This window comes from Chamaea fasciata, unplaced genomic scaffold (assembly GCF_029207755.1).
Source record: "Chamaea fasciata isolate MVZ Bird 193981 ecotype frontalis unplaced genomic scaffold, bChaFas1.0.hap1 SCAF_10, whole genome shotgun sequence".
Classification (NCBI taxonomy): Eukaryota; Metazoa; Chordata; class Aves; order Passeriformes; family Sylviidae; genus Chamaea; species Chamaea fasciata.
In genome coordinates, this window is record NW_027094095.1 from 2739433 (window position 1) to 2753213 (window position 13781).

Here is a 13781-nt window from a genome sequence, read left to right on the forward strand (position 1 = left end):
CCGCCCCCTCGGCGGCCACGTGAGCGGCGGCCACGTGACGGGCCTGAGGCGGCCGCGGCGTGATGGCGACCTACGTGAGCGAGCTGGAGGCGGCCAAGAAGAGCCTCAGCGAGGCGCTGGGCGAGAACGTGAAGCAGTGAGTGCCCTCGGGGAGCGGGGGGAGCGGGGCCGGACCCGGCTGGGCCGGGGCTGTGCGCTGCCGGCCCCTCCCGGCCCCTCCCGGCCCCTCGCATTTCTGCCCAGTCCGTGCGAGCCCGCGGCGCTGCTGCCGGCTGCGGGAACGGCGCTTCTCCTCCGGGGTCAGCGCGGCGCCGGAGGCGCTCGGGGAAAGGGGCCCTCGGTCCGGTTTACGCAGTGGTGTTTATAGGTTGGACTCGATGATCTCGGAGGTCTTTTCCAACCGAGTTGACTCTGTGGTTCCCTGCTCTTCCCGAGGTACTGGGCCAACCTGAAGCTCTGGTTCAAGCAGAAGATCAGTAAGGAGGAGTTTGACCTGGAGGCGCGCAGGCTTCTCACGCAAGACAATGGTAAAATAACGCCCGGTGTTCCTTGCCCTGCCCTGCCAGGCCTGGGAGGCTCCTCCAGGCTCCGCGGTGCTTCCCGAACGGGGACGATGCTGCTGAGGGCAATAGCGGTGGCCGGGGCTCCGGCAGCAATGGGGTTAAAGCGCTGGGAGGTGCCCTGGCCGGCATGGGGAAAGTCCCCGTGTGTCCCCGGCACTGACAGACAATTTGGCGTTGTGCACATGTGTTAAAAATGTGAAACGCGCTGTTGGAGCCACCGGAAAGCCTTTTTTTTAATGTCACCGTGGAGACACGGTCCTTTCTGTGCTTTCCCTTTGGGTCTACCTGGAGCAGGGGAGGGAGCCCTGGATTCGCCTGGCTGCGTTTGCAGCGTGCAGGTCCTTCCTGGCCTGTGGGAGTGCTGAAGGCTGTTTTCTCGATCCTGGCTCCTCTGTGTGTCTGCAAACACGGGTGGGCGTTGCTGAGTTCATTGTGGGGGTTCCTGGCTTCCACGTTTGTGATCCCTGTAGGGAAGGGCAGGGAGTTTTTTGTTCTCAGACTCCAGAAAGGATCCCGTAACCCTCTGATCCTGCCTCTGAAGTTGTTTTCACTTTCTCTAGTGCGCAATTACTCCGTGTTCCAGAAAACCTCTGCAGTGAATTCAGTTTTATTAGAACCTATTCGAGTTGACTTCATCTTTGTGGGGCTGGTTCTCATTTTGGTGGATTTCCCAGCAAAACCAAAAGCACTGCAGTGGGGTGCCTGCGGGGCAAGAGGGAGAGCTGCTCCTCTGACTTGTGAATACACCAAATTTGTCAAGTAGCTGTAACACTCTCTGTGTGTTCATAACACTGAGAAGTGACCTAGTTGTTTCCGTGCTGGGTGTAGTATCTTTTGTGTTGTTGTCGCAGTTGTAGATTCTTAGCCCAGTAGAAGAAAACCTCTCAAAAAAACTTAAGTTGAAAATCAGCTGAGCAAGCAGGGAGAAGACAAGAGTGGGAAAGCTTAGGGAGCTGCTTTGGGATGGCTTTGAGGGGGTGCCCCTGGGCACTGATGTGCTGCTAATGAGCTCTTTCTCTTTCTCCACAGTCCACTCTCACAATGATTTCCTCCTGGCTATTCTCACCCGATGCCAGATCTTGGTTTCTGCCCCAGGTGAGTCCTGAGAAGCCTCATTAAACACCTGGTGTAACGCTGTTCCTGCCACTCGTGTTTAGGGTGTGTGTGCACAGTACCCCAGTGTTCTCAGCCTTAATGCTCCTGGGGGTTTTGCCACACAGGTAAAAATGTAGCCAAATAGTATTCCAGCTGATTTCAGCAGAGATGCTTCTATGGCAGAACTGTGTGTGCCTGGGGGGAGGCTGCTGCTGGATTGCTGCCTGTGATAATCTGGTTTGATTTCTGGGTTAGGTGTCTGCTGCGAGCTGGAGGGTGAAGGCAGATGCAGCTTTCTGTTTGTGTGCTTTGTTTAGCTCTTTCTCTCCCCTCTGGACTTTGTTCCTGGTCATTGTGGCGAGCTGAGTATTCCTGACTGATCTTGATTACCAGTAGGTATCTGATAGAAAAGTGCTGACAGGGAGCCTTGGTTGAGCTGTGACCAATGAACCCAGTCATCTGCAGATAGTTGACATTTTAACTTTGTGAGTGTTTAGAAGGGTTGCAGGGTGTGTTTTGTTGGGTCTTCAAAAGAGCTCTCAACCCAGGGTTGTGGTAGCAAGGGCAAAATTGAGCTGCAGTTCCAGATGTGGAACTGCTGTGTAGGAAGGGAGGGAAAATTGTTGCAGCTCACATGGGCTGAGACCTGAGAGATGAGTTTTAGAGAGAATACCTGTTACTGAGATACCTGTTGTAGCTAGAGGAAATAATGCCTGCAAAATTCATGGATGCCCACAAGTTTTTGTGTTGGAGCTGGTCCTTAACTCTACCAGCTGTGCTAATTAAATGTTAATTGCCCCTACCTCCAAACTTGCTTTGTTTGCTCTTGATTGAACTTCAAAAACACCTTGTGTGTCCTAAACTCGTTCCCTTTAGGGGTCTGGACTCATGTAAATCAGAAGGCTTGTGTCTGAATCTGCTGCTCCTTGCTTTTAACTTTGAGTAAGTAATTACAGCTGCATTATAAAAAACCACAGTGATTCCCCCAGGTATCACCTGGAGCAGCTGAGCTAAACGAGGAGGGGGAGGGAGACAGTGCCTGTCCTCTGAGCTCAGTAGTGAGCTGCTCAGAGGTCTTCTGAGAGGCAGAGCCTCTTGCCATGTGGCTGAGGTTGGGGGTTTGTTATCCCTGCTCTATGCTCAGCTGAATGCCGTTTGTCTCTATATCCAGTCTCTTTATGCCGCTTAGTTGTGGCTTGCAGTCTGGTCAGGATTTGTCAGCAAACTCCCCCAGGTGTCCCTTTTTCAAGGCTGTTTAGGGTGGTGTTGAAGGCAGGAGCTCCAGCGCAGAGCAGGGTGCTCCACAGGTGCTTTCCATATGCTCATTATTTCCTGCCTGACCTCTTTAATTTCAGGTCTCTGGAGGTCTTTTTATCATGTCCCATTGCCGCTGCTCTCCTCAGAGCCCTGGTTGCAGTGGTTCAGCAGGTCAGTGGCAGCATGTGGTGGTGACCTAGCTGGTCAGGATCCTTTCCCAGTGCTGGTCACCTCCAGGGCTTTCAGGCAAGCTTTGGCTGGCACTGTGTGCACTGATTGCATAAGCCAGCTTGAAATAAATCAGTTGAACCTTGGGTGTGTGGTCTTAAAGATGTGGTTTGGTGCTCTGGAGCTAACAGTGCATTCTGCTAGTCCCTTCTAGAGGCTCAGTTTTGCAGTCCTCAGATGAGTGCAGAGTCTCCCAGTGATTTGGGAGCTGATCTGTGCTGAGGTACCTCTCTCTGGGCCACTGACTGGTGGATCTCCTACAGGCAAGATCTCACTATCAGGTGTGTGGTGTAGGGTTGTACATGCAAGCCCATGAAAGTGCAGTGTGAGTGGAATACGAGCTGTTAACATCTAGATTTCTTCCTCTAGATGCCAGTCTTACACTTGCTAGTTTTCTGTTGTGGTTTGGTTTTTTTCTCTCTCTTTTCTTTCCCCTCCATGTAAGAATGGAAAGCTAACAGGCTTTTGTCTCAACCACTGTCTTTTGGGTAGAAGGTGTTTACTTCATGATTCATGGAAATAAGTAACTTTAAAGAAGTGGTTTTGAGGCACTTGGCACGCTATCACAAGGGTTACTGAGGCATGTATTTTCCACCTTCATGTGAGAGACAAGGGGAAAGAACCATCCTTAAAATGTTATTTTTCAGGAGCAGTTATAGTATGTGTTGAACCATGCAAACAAACCCATCTGATCCCAATTTTGCTGCCTCTTGTAGTAGTGGTTTCACCTGGGATTTAAGGGAGCACTTGGTGATTGTCACCCTTTTTGAGGGTGCTTTGCATTTCCCCCTCTCCTCTGCTCAGGCTGTTGGTCACCCAAACAGCTTCAGATCCAAGTTCCACAGCCTCTCTGGCATGGGACATTTAAGGCTTGGTGGTGCAAGCCTTGTCTGTTCTGATGTGAAGGGTGACCATCTGGGGTCAGCTCTCCTGGCTGTGTCCCCTCCCAAGTCCTTGTGCACTGCCAGGCTCCTCGGGATGGGCTCAGGAGCAAACAAAACCCCTTGACTCTGTACTCTGCAGGAATGAAAACATCCCTGTGTTACCTACATTGTTCTTAGCACACATCCTAAACATAGTCCTGTGCAAGCTACTGTGGAAAATATTAATCCTCTTCCACCCCAAACCAGCACACTGGGATTTTTTCTTCCCCAAATAATTCCATCAAGAGGAACTCAGGATTTAAATCCTTTCTTAACCTTGCGTGGGCTTGCTCACTAAGCTGACCTTGTTTGTTGGACAGTTGCAAGCACTCAGGGTAGCAAGGTTTCTTGAGTCAATATGCCTCTTACCTGAACTGTTCCCTCCTTTCTTAGCTAAATGTTAGCAATAAAACTGAAACAACTGCAAACACTTGAGTTAGTGATCTAAGGATTTAATTTAGTTAGTAGTCTGGAGCCAATTAAAAGATGGTTCAGTGACTTAGAACTCATCTGGAATACCAGGAGCGCTTTATTTCGTCAGGTTTGTCCACATGCTTTGCTTAGAGGGCTTTCAGCTCTGAGGTTGGCTCAAGTTGCTTGTGTTTGCTCCTCTCCAGACTACTGAGAAGGGATAAAAAGTAAGAAAATGGGAGTGTGAGTTTTTTTGTCAGCAGAACATCAACTAAATATCAGCAGAATACCTGACCAAAACCCTTGTTCCTGCAAGAAGATTAAAACAAATAACCCCCTCCAAACTGAAGATCAAGTAAACAGGAAATGTGTGTTTTCTCTCTGTCTGCTTCTTTCTGTGGTGACTTTCTCTGTATCTTTGTCCTTTCCTCGTGTACTGTGTCAGACAAACCTGACAGGCTCTCTCTGGGATGGTTGGTACCATCGTGATGGTGCGGTGCAGAGATGTGGCAGCTGCTAGAAAAATGGTTTTTATCTATTGCTGATCTTTGAAGGCAGAGCAGCAGCCATTGCTGTGGCTTGTTAAGGTCTGATTCCTTTGGTAGCAAGATTACATAAAAGCTGTGGACATCTCTGAAGCCAGCCCAGCCTTGTCATTTGTGGCCAGGAAGGTAAGTACTGGTTTTCTTAGAATGCTAGAGGGAAATTTTGCTTTCTTCATCTAGTGCAAGTCGGGCTTGGTAATATGAAAACCTGGAAAAGGAACCAAAAATTCTGCTATGGGCTCATTATAGTGGGGAATACGAGATTGTATCTCACCTTTTTCTTGTTTTAAGCTGAGTTTGGCCAAGTTCTTGTTAAATGTGCTTGTTGAGATTTAATTAAGTTGCATCTTTCAGATCTACTGTCAAAGCCTAAAAATTTAACTGCCACTTAATTTACAAGCTACGGTCTTATGATTTAGAAAAAAAGGTATTTTAAAAATTCAGACTTGGCTGTAACCTATTATATCTGTGGAACACTGTCAGAGAAAAGGGCGTTTGCAATTTCCATCTCCATCCATTGCACTTTCTCTGGTCACAAACGAGGCTGTGAAGGAGCTGTGTGAGACTTGATGTGGTTCTCCACAGTGTTTCCTATGCTCCATTATTAGGGCCTCTCCTGTGGTGTATTCATCTGCAGTGACACCAGCCTTATGACTTTTGGGGGGGATTTTCGTTTATTATTTTCTAATTTCTTTAATCGACCTGTGGATTTCGACAACAGGATTTGTATGCTGTGCATTTCCACCTCTCCTATAGGGTGTAGCTGAACTTCTTGGTCAACTTTTTTTTTTTTTTTTTTTTTAATATAGGAGGAATGTGCCATCTGTGTGTGTAGGTTGTTTCTAATCCCTTTTAGCAGCTGACCATTCAAAAAACTTCACCTGAATCCTCTAGCTGAGCCTGATCCTGTTAGAATTCTTTTTTTTCCATAGCAGAGGACGTGGTGCTTGTGCTCCAGCCATGAATGTGGGAAGCTCCCCCAAGGCAAAGACTTATAGCCAGCCTCATTCCTCACAAACAGGGCTGTGGTATAACTGTGTTTATGAATTCCTGACTACAGCAAATTAATCATAGTTAATTCTTGATTACAGCAAAGTGAGCTTAGTTGGGACAGCCAGAGATCAACCCACAGATCGGTGTGAAGCTGGTGAAAACTGTGGGAGCAGGAGAGAACCACCTGGGTGTTGGTTAGTGCTCAGTGAGGCCAGCCAGGCTGTGGCTGGTGAGATGTGGAAAGGCTGCTGTCACTTCTTGTCCCTGTCTAGAGGAAATGGCAAATTCTGGCTAAGGTGTGGCCAGGGAATGTCCAGGACATTGCTGTGCTGTCAGAATTGCCTGGCAGCAGAGCTCCAGCCTCTGCTTTGGAGGCAGCTGAAGTCCCTTTGGAGCTGAGCTGTCTGAGCTCCCTGGAGGTGGGATGTGCTCAGGGCATGCTCTGCTCCAGAGGAGGAGGATGCTCACTTGCAGTGCCAGGCTGGGGGAGGAGGGTGCTGGAGGCACACAGCAGAGGCTGCTCTGTAGCCACGAGAGGGCTGTCCAGTCTCTGGGTTGTGTTTGTTCTGCCAGCAAGCGCACGCACACACACACACACACACACATGCAGTGCAGTGCTGTCCTTAGCCAATGTTCCTGAAGCAATTAATTACTTACAGATGCTGTAAACCAGTCAGCAGGAAATTTGCTAGGCTGTCCTTGCCAAGAGCTGTGTGATTATCAGGAAGTGGTTTGGCCTGCTGTAGCGCAGACACCATTCAGTGGACTTTTGAACTGATGATGTGACCAAATGCGCTTATTTATTGGTCCTAAACAGGACCCTCTTTTTCACCTGTTTGCTCCTGAGTCACATTCTGCTCCTGGGCTCCGTGGCCTCTGCAGTTCTTCCCTCCTCTCCTTCTCTCCAGTGTAACAGAACAATCAGCTGTGATGTTTAATAAGGATCCATGACAAAGCTTGCTGAAGCAAAAGGGGAACTGGGGAGGCAGACTGCTCATTTCACATGGTTTAGCATCTGACCTGATCCAGGAGTGGGTGAGAGGAGAGCCCACCTCCAGGCAAGCTCTTACCTTCCTGATGGAACAAACAGCTCTTGGATTTTCTTACAGGCTGTGCTTATCACTGTCCTTCCACCATGGGTTTTGTGTGGTGTGTGGACAGAAATTGCTGCATAAGTCATGGGTGTTGCGAGTGAGTCAAAGTAGCAAGGGGCTGACAAAGGCAGGGAGGGGCTACCAAAAGTGTTCTCCCCTCAAAAGACCTTCCTCTGTGCTATGGCTGTAGATTTGGGGTTAAGCCTTAACGGGGGTCAAATGTTAAGGGACCCTGAATCAGCAACACCAACTGAGTGGTTTTGGGGTTTTTTTTTTTTGTTTGTTTGTTTTGTTTGTTTGTTTGTTTTCTTTTCAATTTGTAGAAGGTGCTGGATCTCTGCCATGGCCAGGTGGTTCTGCAACTAAACCTGGAAAACCCAAAGGGAAGAAGAAGATTTCTTCGGTTCGCCAAAAGTTTGATGTAGGTGTCTGTGGTTCTCGTTACACATCTGTCAAATCCTTAAAGCAAGTGATTTACTGTTTATTCAGGCAGTCAGACAGAACTCTGTGACTAACTCTCAAAGGGTTAGAAGCAGGATATTCCTTGGGTGTAATGTTTTCAGAAGGTTAAGGTGTTTCAGAACTGAAAATGCCTTTCAAAGGTGCTGTCTTCTGGTAGGTGGTACGTAAACGTGCAAGATGCAGTTCAGTTTGCAGCGAAGGCTTTGTACATCCACCCACTACTGTCACACCCCTATTCTGCAGTTGTTTGTGTGCTGCCAGACCAGTGTGCAGGGGGCCTGGTGTGGCAGGGGTCTGGGATGAGGCACTCCCTTCAGCAGGCGGGGTTTGATAAGGCGCACAGTGCCCTTCTAGGGACTATCACTGGGCACTCTGTGTGTTCTTCACAGAGCAGTGTTCCAAAGGAATGCAAGGCCAGCTGAGGGCTCCTTGTATTTAGAAATTGTCGAATTACTTCGCAGTGCTTACAGCTGCAACCTGAATTGTGATGTTCTGAATTCAGTCTGTGTTACTTTGCATGTCTTAAAACTTCGCTGTAACTCTTGAGTTCAGTAGATGAGAGTTTGAGCAGTAAGTTGTGGTGTAGTGAAAGCCTTAGAATTTGACTTACTACCCCGAGGATACACCAGATTTCTAGTGTGTGTTTGTACACATGTTCAGGAATGCTTGGCAGTAAGTGCATGTTGTGATTAACGGGCTTGTCTGGTACTCGTGGAATTCCTGAGCAGTGTGAACTTGGAAGTGCTTTGGTGTTTTGTAATGTTTTCCTCACTGCTCAGAATAACAGCTGTGAATGACCACAGGTCGATTCCAGTTGGCTTCTGCTCTCCCAAACCACATTCCTCTTGTGAGTTGCTTACGTTTTGAAGGTCTTTTTTTCCAGGCATGTGACTTTCCTGTAATGAAAGCATAAATCTTTAGAATTATGGGGAGGGAAACCTGCTTTCACATCAGCAGTGGGTGGATTGGTTTTTCACTCTGAGTTAAATGCCACACTGTTCTTTGACTAAGGCAGCCCCTCTTTCTCCCCTGAAACTAAGATGTGAGAAATCCACTATGCTGCATATTCATTGTTCATATTTAAAGTATGTGTTTGTCCTGGTGCCCCATAAGAGCCTTGCAGCAATCTCCATTCCAGAGCCACTGGAGAGGAGAGGGCCAGGAGCTGTGAGGGTATGATAAGTCTTGTTCCCTCGTGGATTAGAGCTGGGCCAAGCGTATGGCTGGGCTCAAGGATCAATAATTTCCATTTGCTTTCTTCCCCTCTTTTATCTGGGCACTGAGGAGCCATCACAGGCACTCAGAGCCTGAGACACAATGCAGCCAAGGATTTGTGCTGGAATACAAGTGGCCTGGGAAATGCCACCTTCTGGTATGAATTCCTGTTCTGTGATGAGTTTTTTCCCTCAATAACCGAGTCAGTTCTGAAAAATACTCATAATCCATCTCAGTGGCTGCTCTGTAACGCAGCTCTGCTTAGAGTAGTGAAAGTACACAGGGAGGCTGGAGTATGAAATTAGTGCTGAAATTGGGCTAAGTTTAAAGCATTAGAGAAATGTAAGACTCAATCACACAAGTTTAGGATCATGGGTTTGAATCTAGAGGGAAACTGTACAGATAGTAAGTAAAAATATACCTTTCTGTACAAGAAATGACTAAACAGATGGGAACTCTTCAACACAGAAGGTGTCTGAGAGATGTGAAAGTCCAGTCACTGGCCTGGGTAGTGTGAAAGGAGATAAAAAGGACAGTCACTGACCACACTGGGGACTCCCAGGAGAATAAAACAAATCTAGCAAGTGGGGAGGTACAGAGCAGACCAGAGCAGGTGAGTCTCGATGTGGTGTACAGAATTTGTTGCTGCAGTCTGTTGTGGCTGCCCAAAGCTCAGGTGGTTTGGGGTGCTACTGGACAAGTCCAGTGAAAGGATACCAACACTGACTTAGCAAATTCTTCAGCCACAAGTCATTGGGGAGGAATTTTGAGGATTTTTTTGTAGGTGTATGCTTTCTGACTGGAGAAGGGATGTCCCCTTGATGAACCAAAGGATCTGAATGAATATTATCTTATGCTTTAACATTGTGCTCGTGACAGCACCGGTTCCAGCCTCAGAACCCGTTGTCAGGAGCCCAGCAGTTTGTGGCAAAGGATCCTCAGGAGGATGATGATTTGAAGCTGTGCTCTCACACCATGATGCTCCCAACACGTGGCCAGCTGGAAGGAAGGATGATTGTCACCGCCTACGAGCACGGGCTGGACAATGTCACCGAGGAGGCAGTGACAGCTGTTGTTTATGCTGTGGAGGTGAGGCTGGGCTGGGGGGCACCAGTGGTCTCATTACACCAGCAGCAAAAGGCTCTGCGTGCAGTCTGGGGCATTGTCCCCCAGCGTGGGGTGGAAGCCTGCTCCTCTGATTGTTCTCCAGTTGCCCTTTTGCCCCAGAGTAACGTGAGAATGGAGGATCTTGTGCCCTAGATACAAAGTTTTGGACTTCGGCCTGCAAGTACCCCAGGCATGCTCAAGTAGCTGTTGTAGAAAATGCTGCTCCTGTCGCTCTAAAAGCCGGGACAGAATGGGAGTGCCAGTTTGACCAGTGCTATAAAAAGCAATCTGTTACAGGCACAGTGTCAGGCCTGGCCATGAAGGGACAGGATCAGGTGATACCTGCAGGTGAAGCCCTGGTTTGGCTTTGGCCATTGGTGGTGCATCACTTTACACATCCCAGGAATGACACAGCCGCTGCTTGGAGCATTGATGTGTGGATGGTTTTCTGCACTCAGCATGTGGAGGCCAGCCCAAGTTCCCCATCTGGGAGTGAGGCCAAATTAAGGAGCTGTTTGCTTGGTTTTTTTAGACTGTTCCCTTCTCCAGCACTTTTCAGGCAAATGAAAAAGATGAGTGAGTGGCTTTTGATTGTCATTTCAGGGTGTGTATTTCAGTTCGAGTGTAACATCTGATGTCAGTTATGAGGTCTTAAACAGAGGTTGGGAATTTCCTAGCATTGAAGACACCCCTTTGACATTTGAAGCAGGACATCACATTGAAGTAGTTCACAGGCTGATGCTTACGCTACTCACAAAGTGCCATGTTCTCTGTATCCAAGTGTTGGATAATGAAAACATCCTGTGGCTTGTCGAGATGTTGGTTCCCTTCCATCCTTGTGGTCATAGCAGGACTGCTTCTGTCTTGCCAGTTGGTGAGGCCCTTCAAGCCATGAGTGAGTAATTTAGCACATGACACAGGATTTGTTTTTCGTTGCAGAACCACCTTAAGGACATTCTGACCTCTGTGATATCCAGGAGGAAAGCCTATCGTCTGAGGGATGGCCATTTCAAGTATGCCTTTGGGAGCAATGTCAACCCTCAGCCGTATCTGAAGAACAGTGTTGTTGCTTATAACAACTTAATTGAGTGGTAAGGAGCTGGCAGCACACTCATAATGTACGTGGATTTTGCTAGTCTTGGAATTACTCCATGGCTCAGTTTCTTTTTTTTATGTGTATTGATGGTGTCTTGCTTTCACACACGAGGAAGGCATTGGTATGGAGGATTGTACAGCTAAACAGGGAGTGAGAATATGGGGATTTCCCAGCACTGGATTGGAGGGCAGTGTTACACCTCTCTCCCTTACCTCTGCTTGTCCAGCAGTTTATTACTGCTTTTTGGAAACTTCAGTAATTCTCTGCCTTTTTGGTGACACAGCCGTTGTGCCGCAGGATTGAAATGTCAGTGAGGACCTGCAGGACACTGCCATCCTGTCATTTCCTGCATCCAGATGTGTTTATGGTTTCTTGGCACATCTTTTCAGTTAGCAGGGCTTTGAGGTCCTCCTGTTTGGAGTCTTAATGCCAAAGAGTTTGTGCAAGTGCATCTGGCAGCATTTGTGTATGAGAAGGCAGTTCTGTTTGTCTGTGGCAGCTTCTAGCAGTTGACAGGAGGTCGTGGGTGTTTTAAGATTTGATTGCAGCACTACAAACAACTCTGCCTAACAGCCAGTGTTTCAGTTTTATGTGCCTTCATTTTTATGCTGGGTAGAAACTATTGGCTGCAAGTAAAAAAAGTTGCGCAACCAAGACCATTTAAGCAGGGCTGGAGCATGCTGGGGGTCAGTCCACACTCCTTGTTAAACTGGAACTTAAAAGAAATTTTTATTAGAGCTGAAATAATTTTATGGGCATAGGGGCCACAGCTGGTGCAGAACAGCAAGGCGCCTGCTGTGTGACGGCCACAGCTGGTGCTGGTTTTGTGACTGGGATGTTTTCTGTCTGCTCTGCCCCCAGCCCCCCGAGCAGCGCGGCGCCCTCGGCGGCTCAGAGCCTGGCCCCCCCGCCCGCTCCTGACGATGCTGAGCAGCAGGCAGCCCTGCTCCTGGCCTGCTCTGGGGACACCCTGCCAGCATCCCTGCCTCCCGTCAACATGTACGACCTCTTTGAGGCACTGCAGGTAAGCTGGTCGTGTCACACCTTCGTGTCACAGGCAGCACTGCCCCGGTGCCGGCTGCCCAGTCTTGGGTGTGGTTTACCTGCATGGAATGTGGTTTACACGCAAATCCCCATTTGTTTTCTCTGCCCGTAGTCTCTTTACTTCTTTGCCTCTCAGATTCTTTGGCATTGATTTGTTCCCACTGTTAACTTCTGGTTTAGTGCCTGTTCCGATCCCCTTGGTCACAGAACTGATGAGGAAATCCCTCTCTCACAGCTGTGCAAGATGGGTGAACTCTTCCTTTGCAGCAAGGCTGCAGTGATTTTATCAGAACTGAGCTGGATAGATCTTGACAGTGCTGCAGCAAAATAGCTTCCCTGGCATGGCCCTTCTTACTCCTCATGTTCCACCTGGCTACTTAGAGGAATACTTGGTCCTGGCATGCAGGCCACTGCAGTGGGTTAGCTGTGATCACCCCAATCCTGGGGAGGCATTTAAGGTCAGCCGGGTGAATTTTCCTTGGGGGGATGTATGGCTGTGGTTCCCTCCCTCTCTGGCAGCTCTAGGGGCATTGCCTACTTTGAATGTCTTAAAATTAGCTGTGAAAAATTCCCCTTGAGCTCTGCTGTTGTGAAAAGGCCTTGGGATTTTGTCTCACAGCTGTGGATACAGACCACAGAGCTGTAATCAAGCATTCGCCTCATGTTTAGTCAGAATTGTTGTTTCTACGGTTTTGATGACCAATTATTGATTGCCACCCCAAGAGCAAAATGACTGTTTCCTTACATGGCACTCCTTTAGAAAGTGGTGTGAGAGGTGGTTGTGCCGCGCTGGCTGCTGTGGCAGTGCTGGCAGGGAGCAGCTCTCCCTGTGAGACTCCCTGTGTTCCCACTCTGCAGAGCCAGCACCCGCAGCATCCTGTGGTAGAGGGCGGTTATGCCCTGGCAACATGGGCAAATGTGTATGGAAGCGTGCAGCTTGTTTTCCAACATGCATTTCCAGGTGCACAAAGAAGTGATCCCTGCACACACAGTCTATGCTCTAAACATTGAGAGGATTGTCATGAAACTCTGGCACCCAAACCACGAGGAGCTGCAGCAGGACAAGATCCACCGGCAGCGCCTGGCAACCAAGGAGGGCCTCCTGCTCTGCTAGAGCTGGGCAGCCCTGCCAGCCTCACGGGGCTCCAGCCTGCTCCCGGGACTTGTCATCCGGATGCTCCTTACAAACCTGTGTCAGCATCTCCAGGATGATGTGATTTATGAGTCAGCTTTTCCTATGGAAATGGGACTGAGTTGTGGGACACTTCTCTGCTTCCCCAGAGTCACGTGCCATGGAGTACTTGCAGCAATGCCACTGAAGTGGAAAAGAGAAGCAAGACGTGTTTGCAAGGACTGTTTTTAGGGATAATAAATGTGAGAGTGGGAAGAGTTGGTTTTAAACAAGGTGTGCTTTTGTCTTCTTTTGTGAGGAGAATCTGCTTCCTTGCCCTCCCCTCTCAGGTAATTTCCCTCTTGAGCTCAGACTCCAGAGGCTTTGTCCAGCTTCTGTTGCAGCTTGTGGGATCCTTTTCATTAGCTGGTTATGAGGTGGGCTCTTGTGAAGATGAGCAATTCTCTAAGCTGACACTGTCCCTCTTCTACCAGGGGAACTTCTGATTAGAAACTGTGACAAAGCAAGGCAAAAAGGGAATTGTCTTGGTGTTGGAGACCCCTGGGATTTGCAGCATGAACAAACGTCTCCTATCATTTCCTTGTAAAAATATGCAGCCTTGTATTACTTCATTATG

At 48.6% G+C, this 13781-nt stretch overlaps 1 protein-coding gene across 2 annotated transcripts; it reads left to right on the plus strand.

The window, feature by feature from the left end:
- Positions 1-32: 32 nt before the first annotated feature.
- TADA1 (transcriptional adaptor 1) lies at positions 33-13437 on the plus strand. Of its 2 annotated transcripts, XM_066192044.1 has the most exons (8): positions 33-136; positions 436-527; positions 1593-1658; positions 7433-7530; positions 9666-9875; positions 10833-10984; positions 11851-12013; positions 12995-13437. In XM_066192044.1, exons 1-8 carry the CDS (start codon positions 63-65, stop codon positions 13145-13147), a joined length of 1008 nt encoding a protein of 335 aa, XP_066048141.1. In that variant the 5' UTR covers positions 33-62; the 3' UTR covers positions 13148-13437. The 2 variants fall into 2 exon arrangements, with proteins under 2 accessions (XP_066048141.1, XP_066048140.1); XM_066192043.1 differs by lacking the exons at positions 33-136; positions 436-527; positions 1593-1658 and adding an exon at positions 3001-3086.
- The last annotated feature ends 344 nt before the right edge of the window (positions 13438-13781 follow it).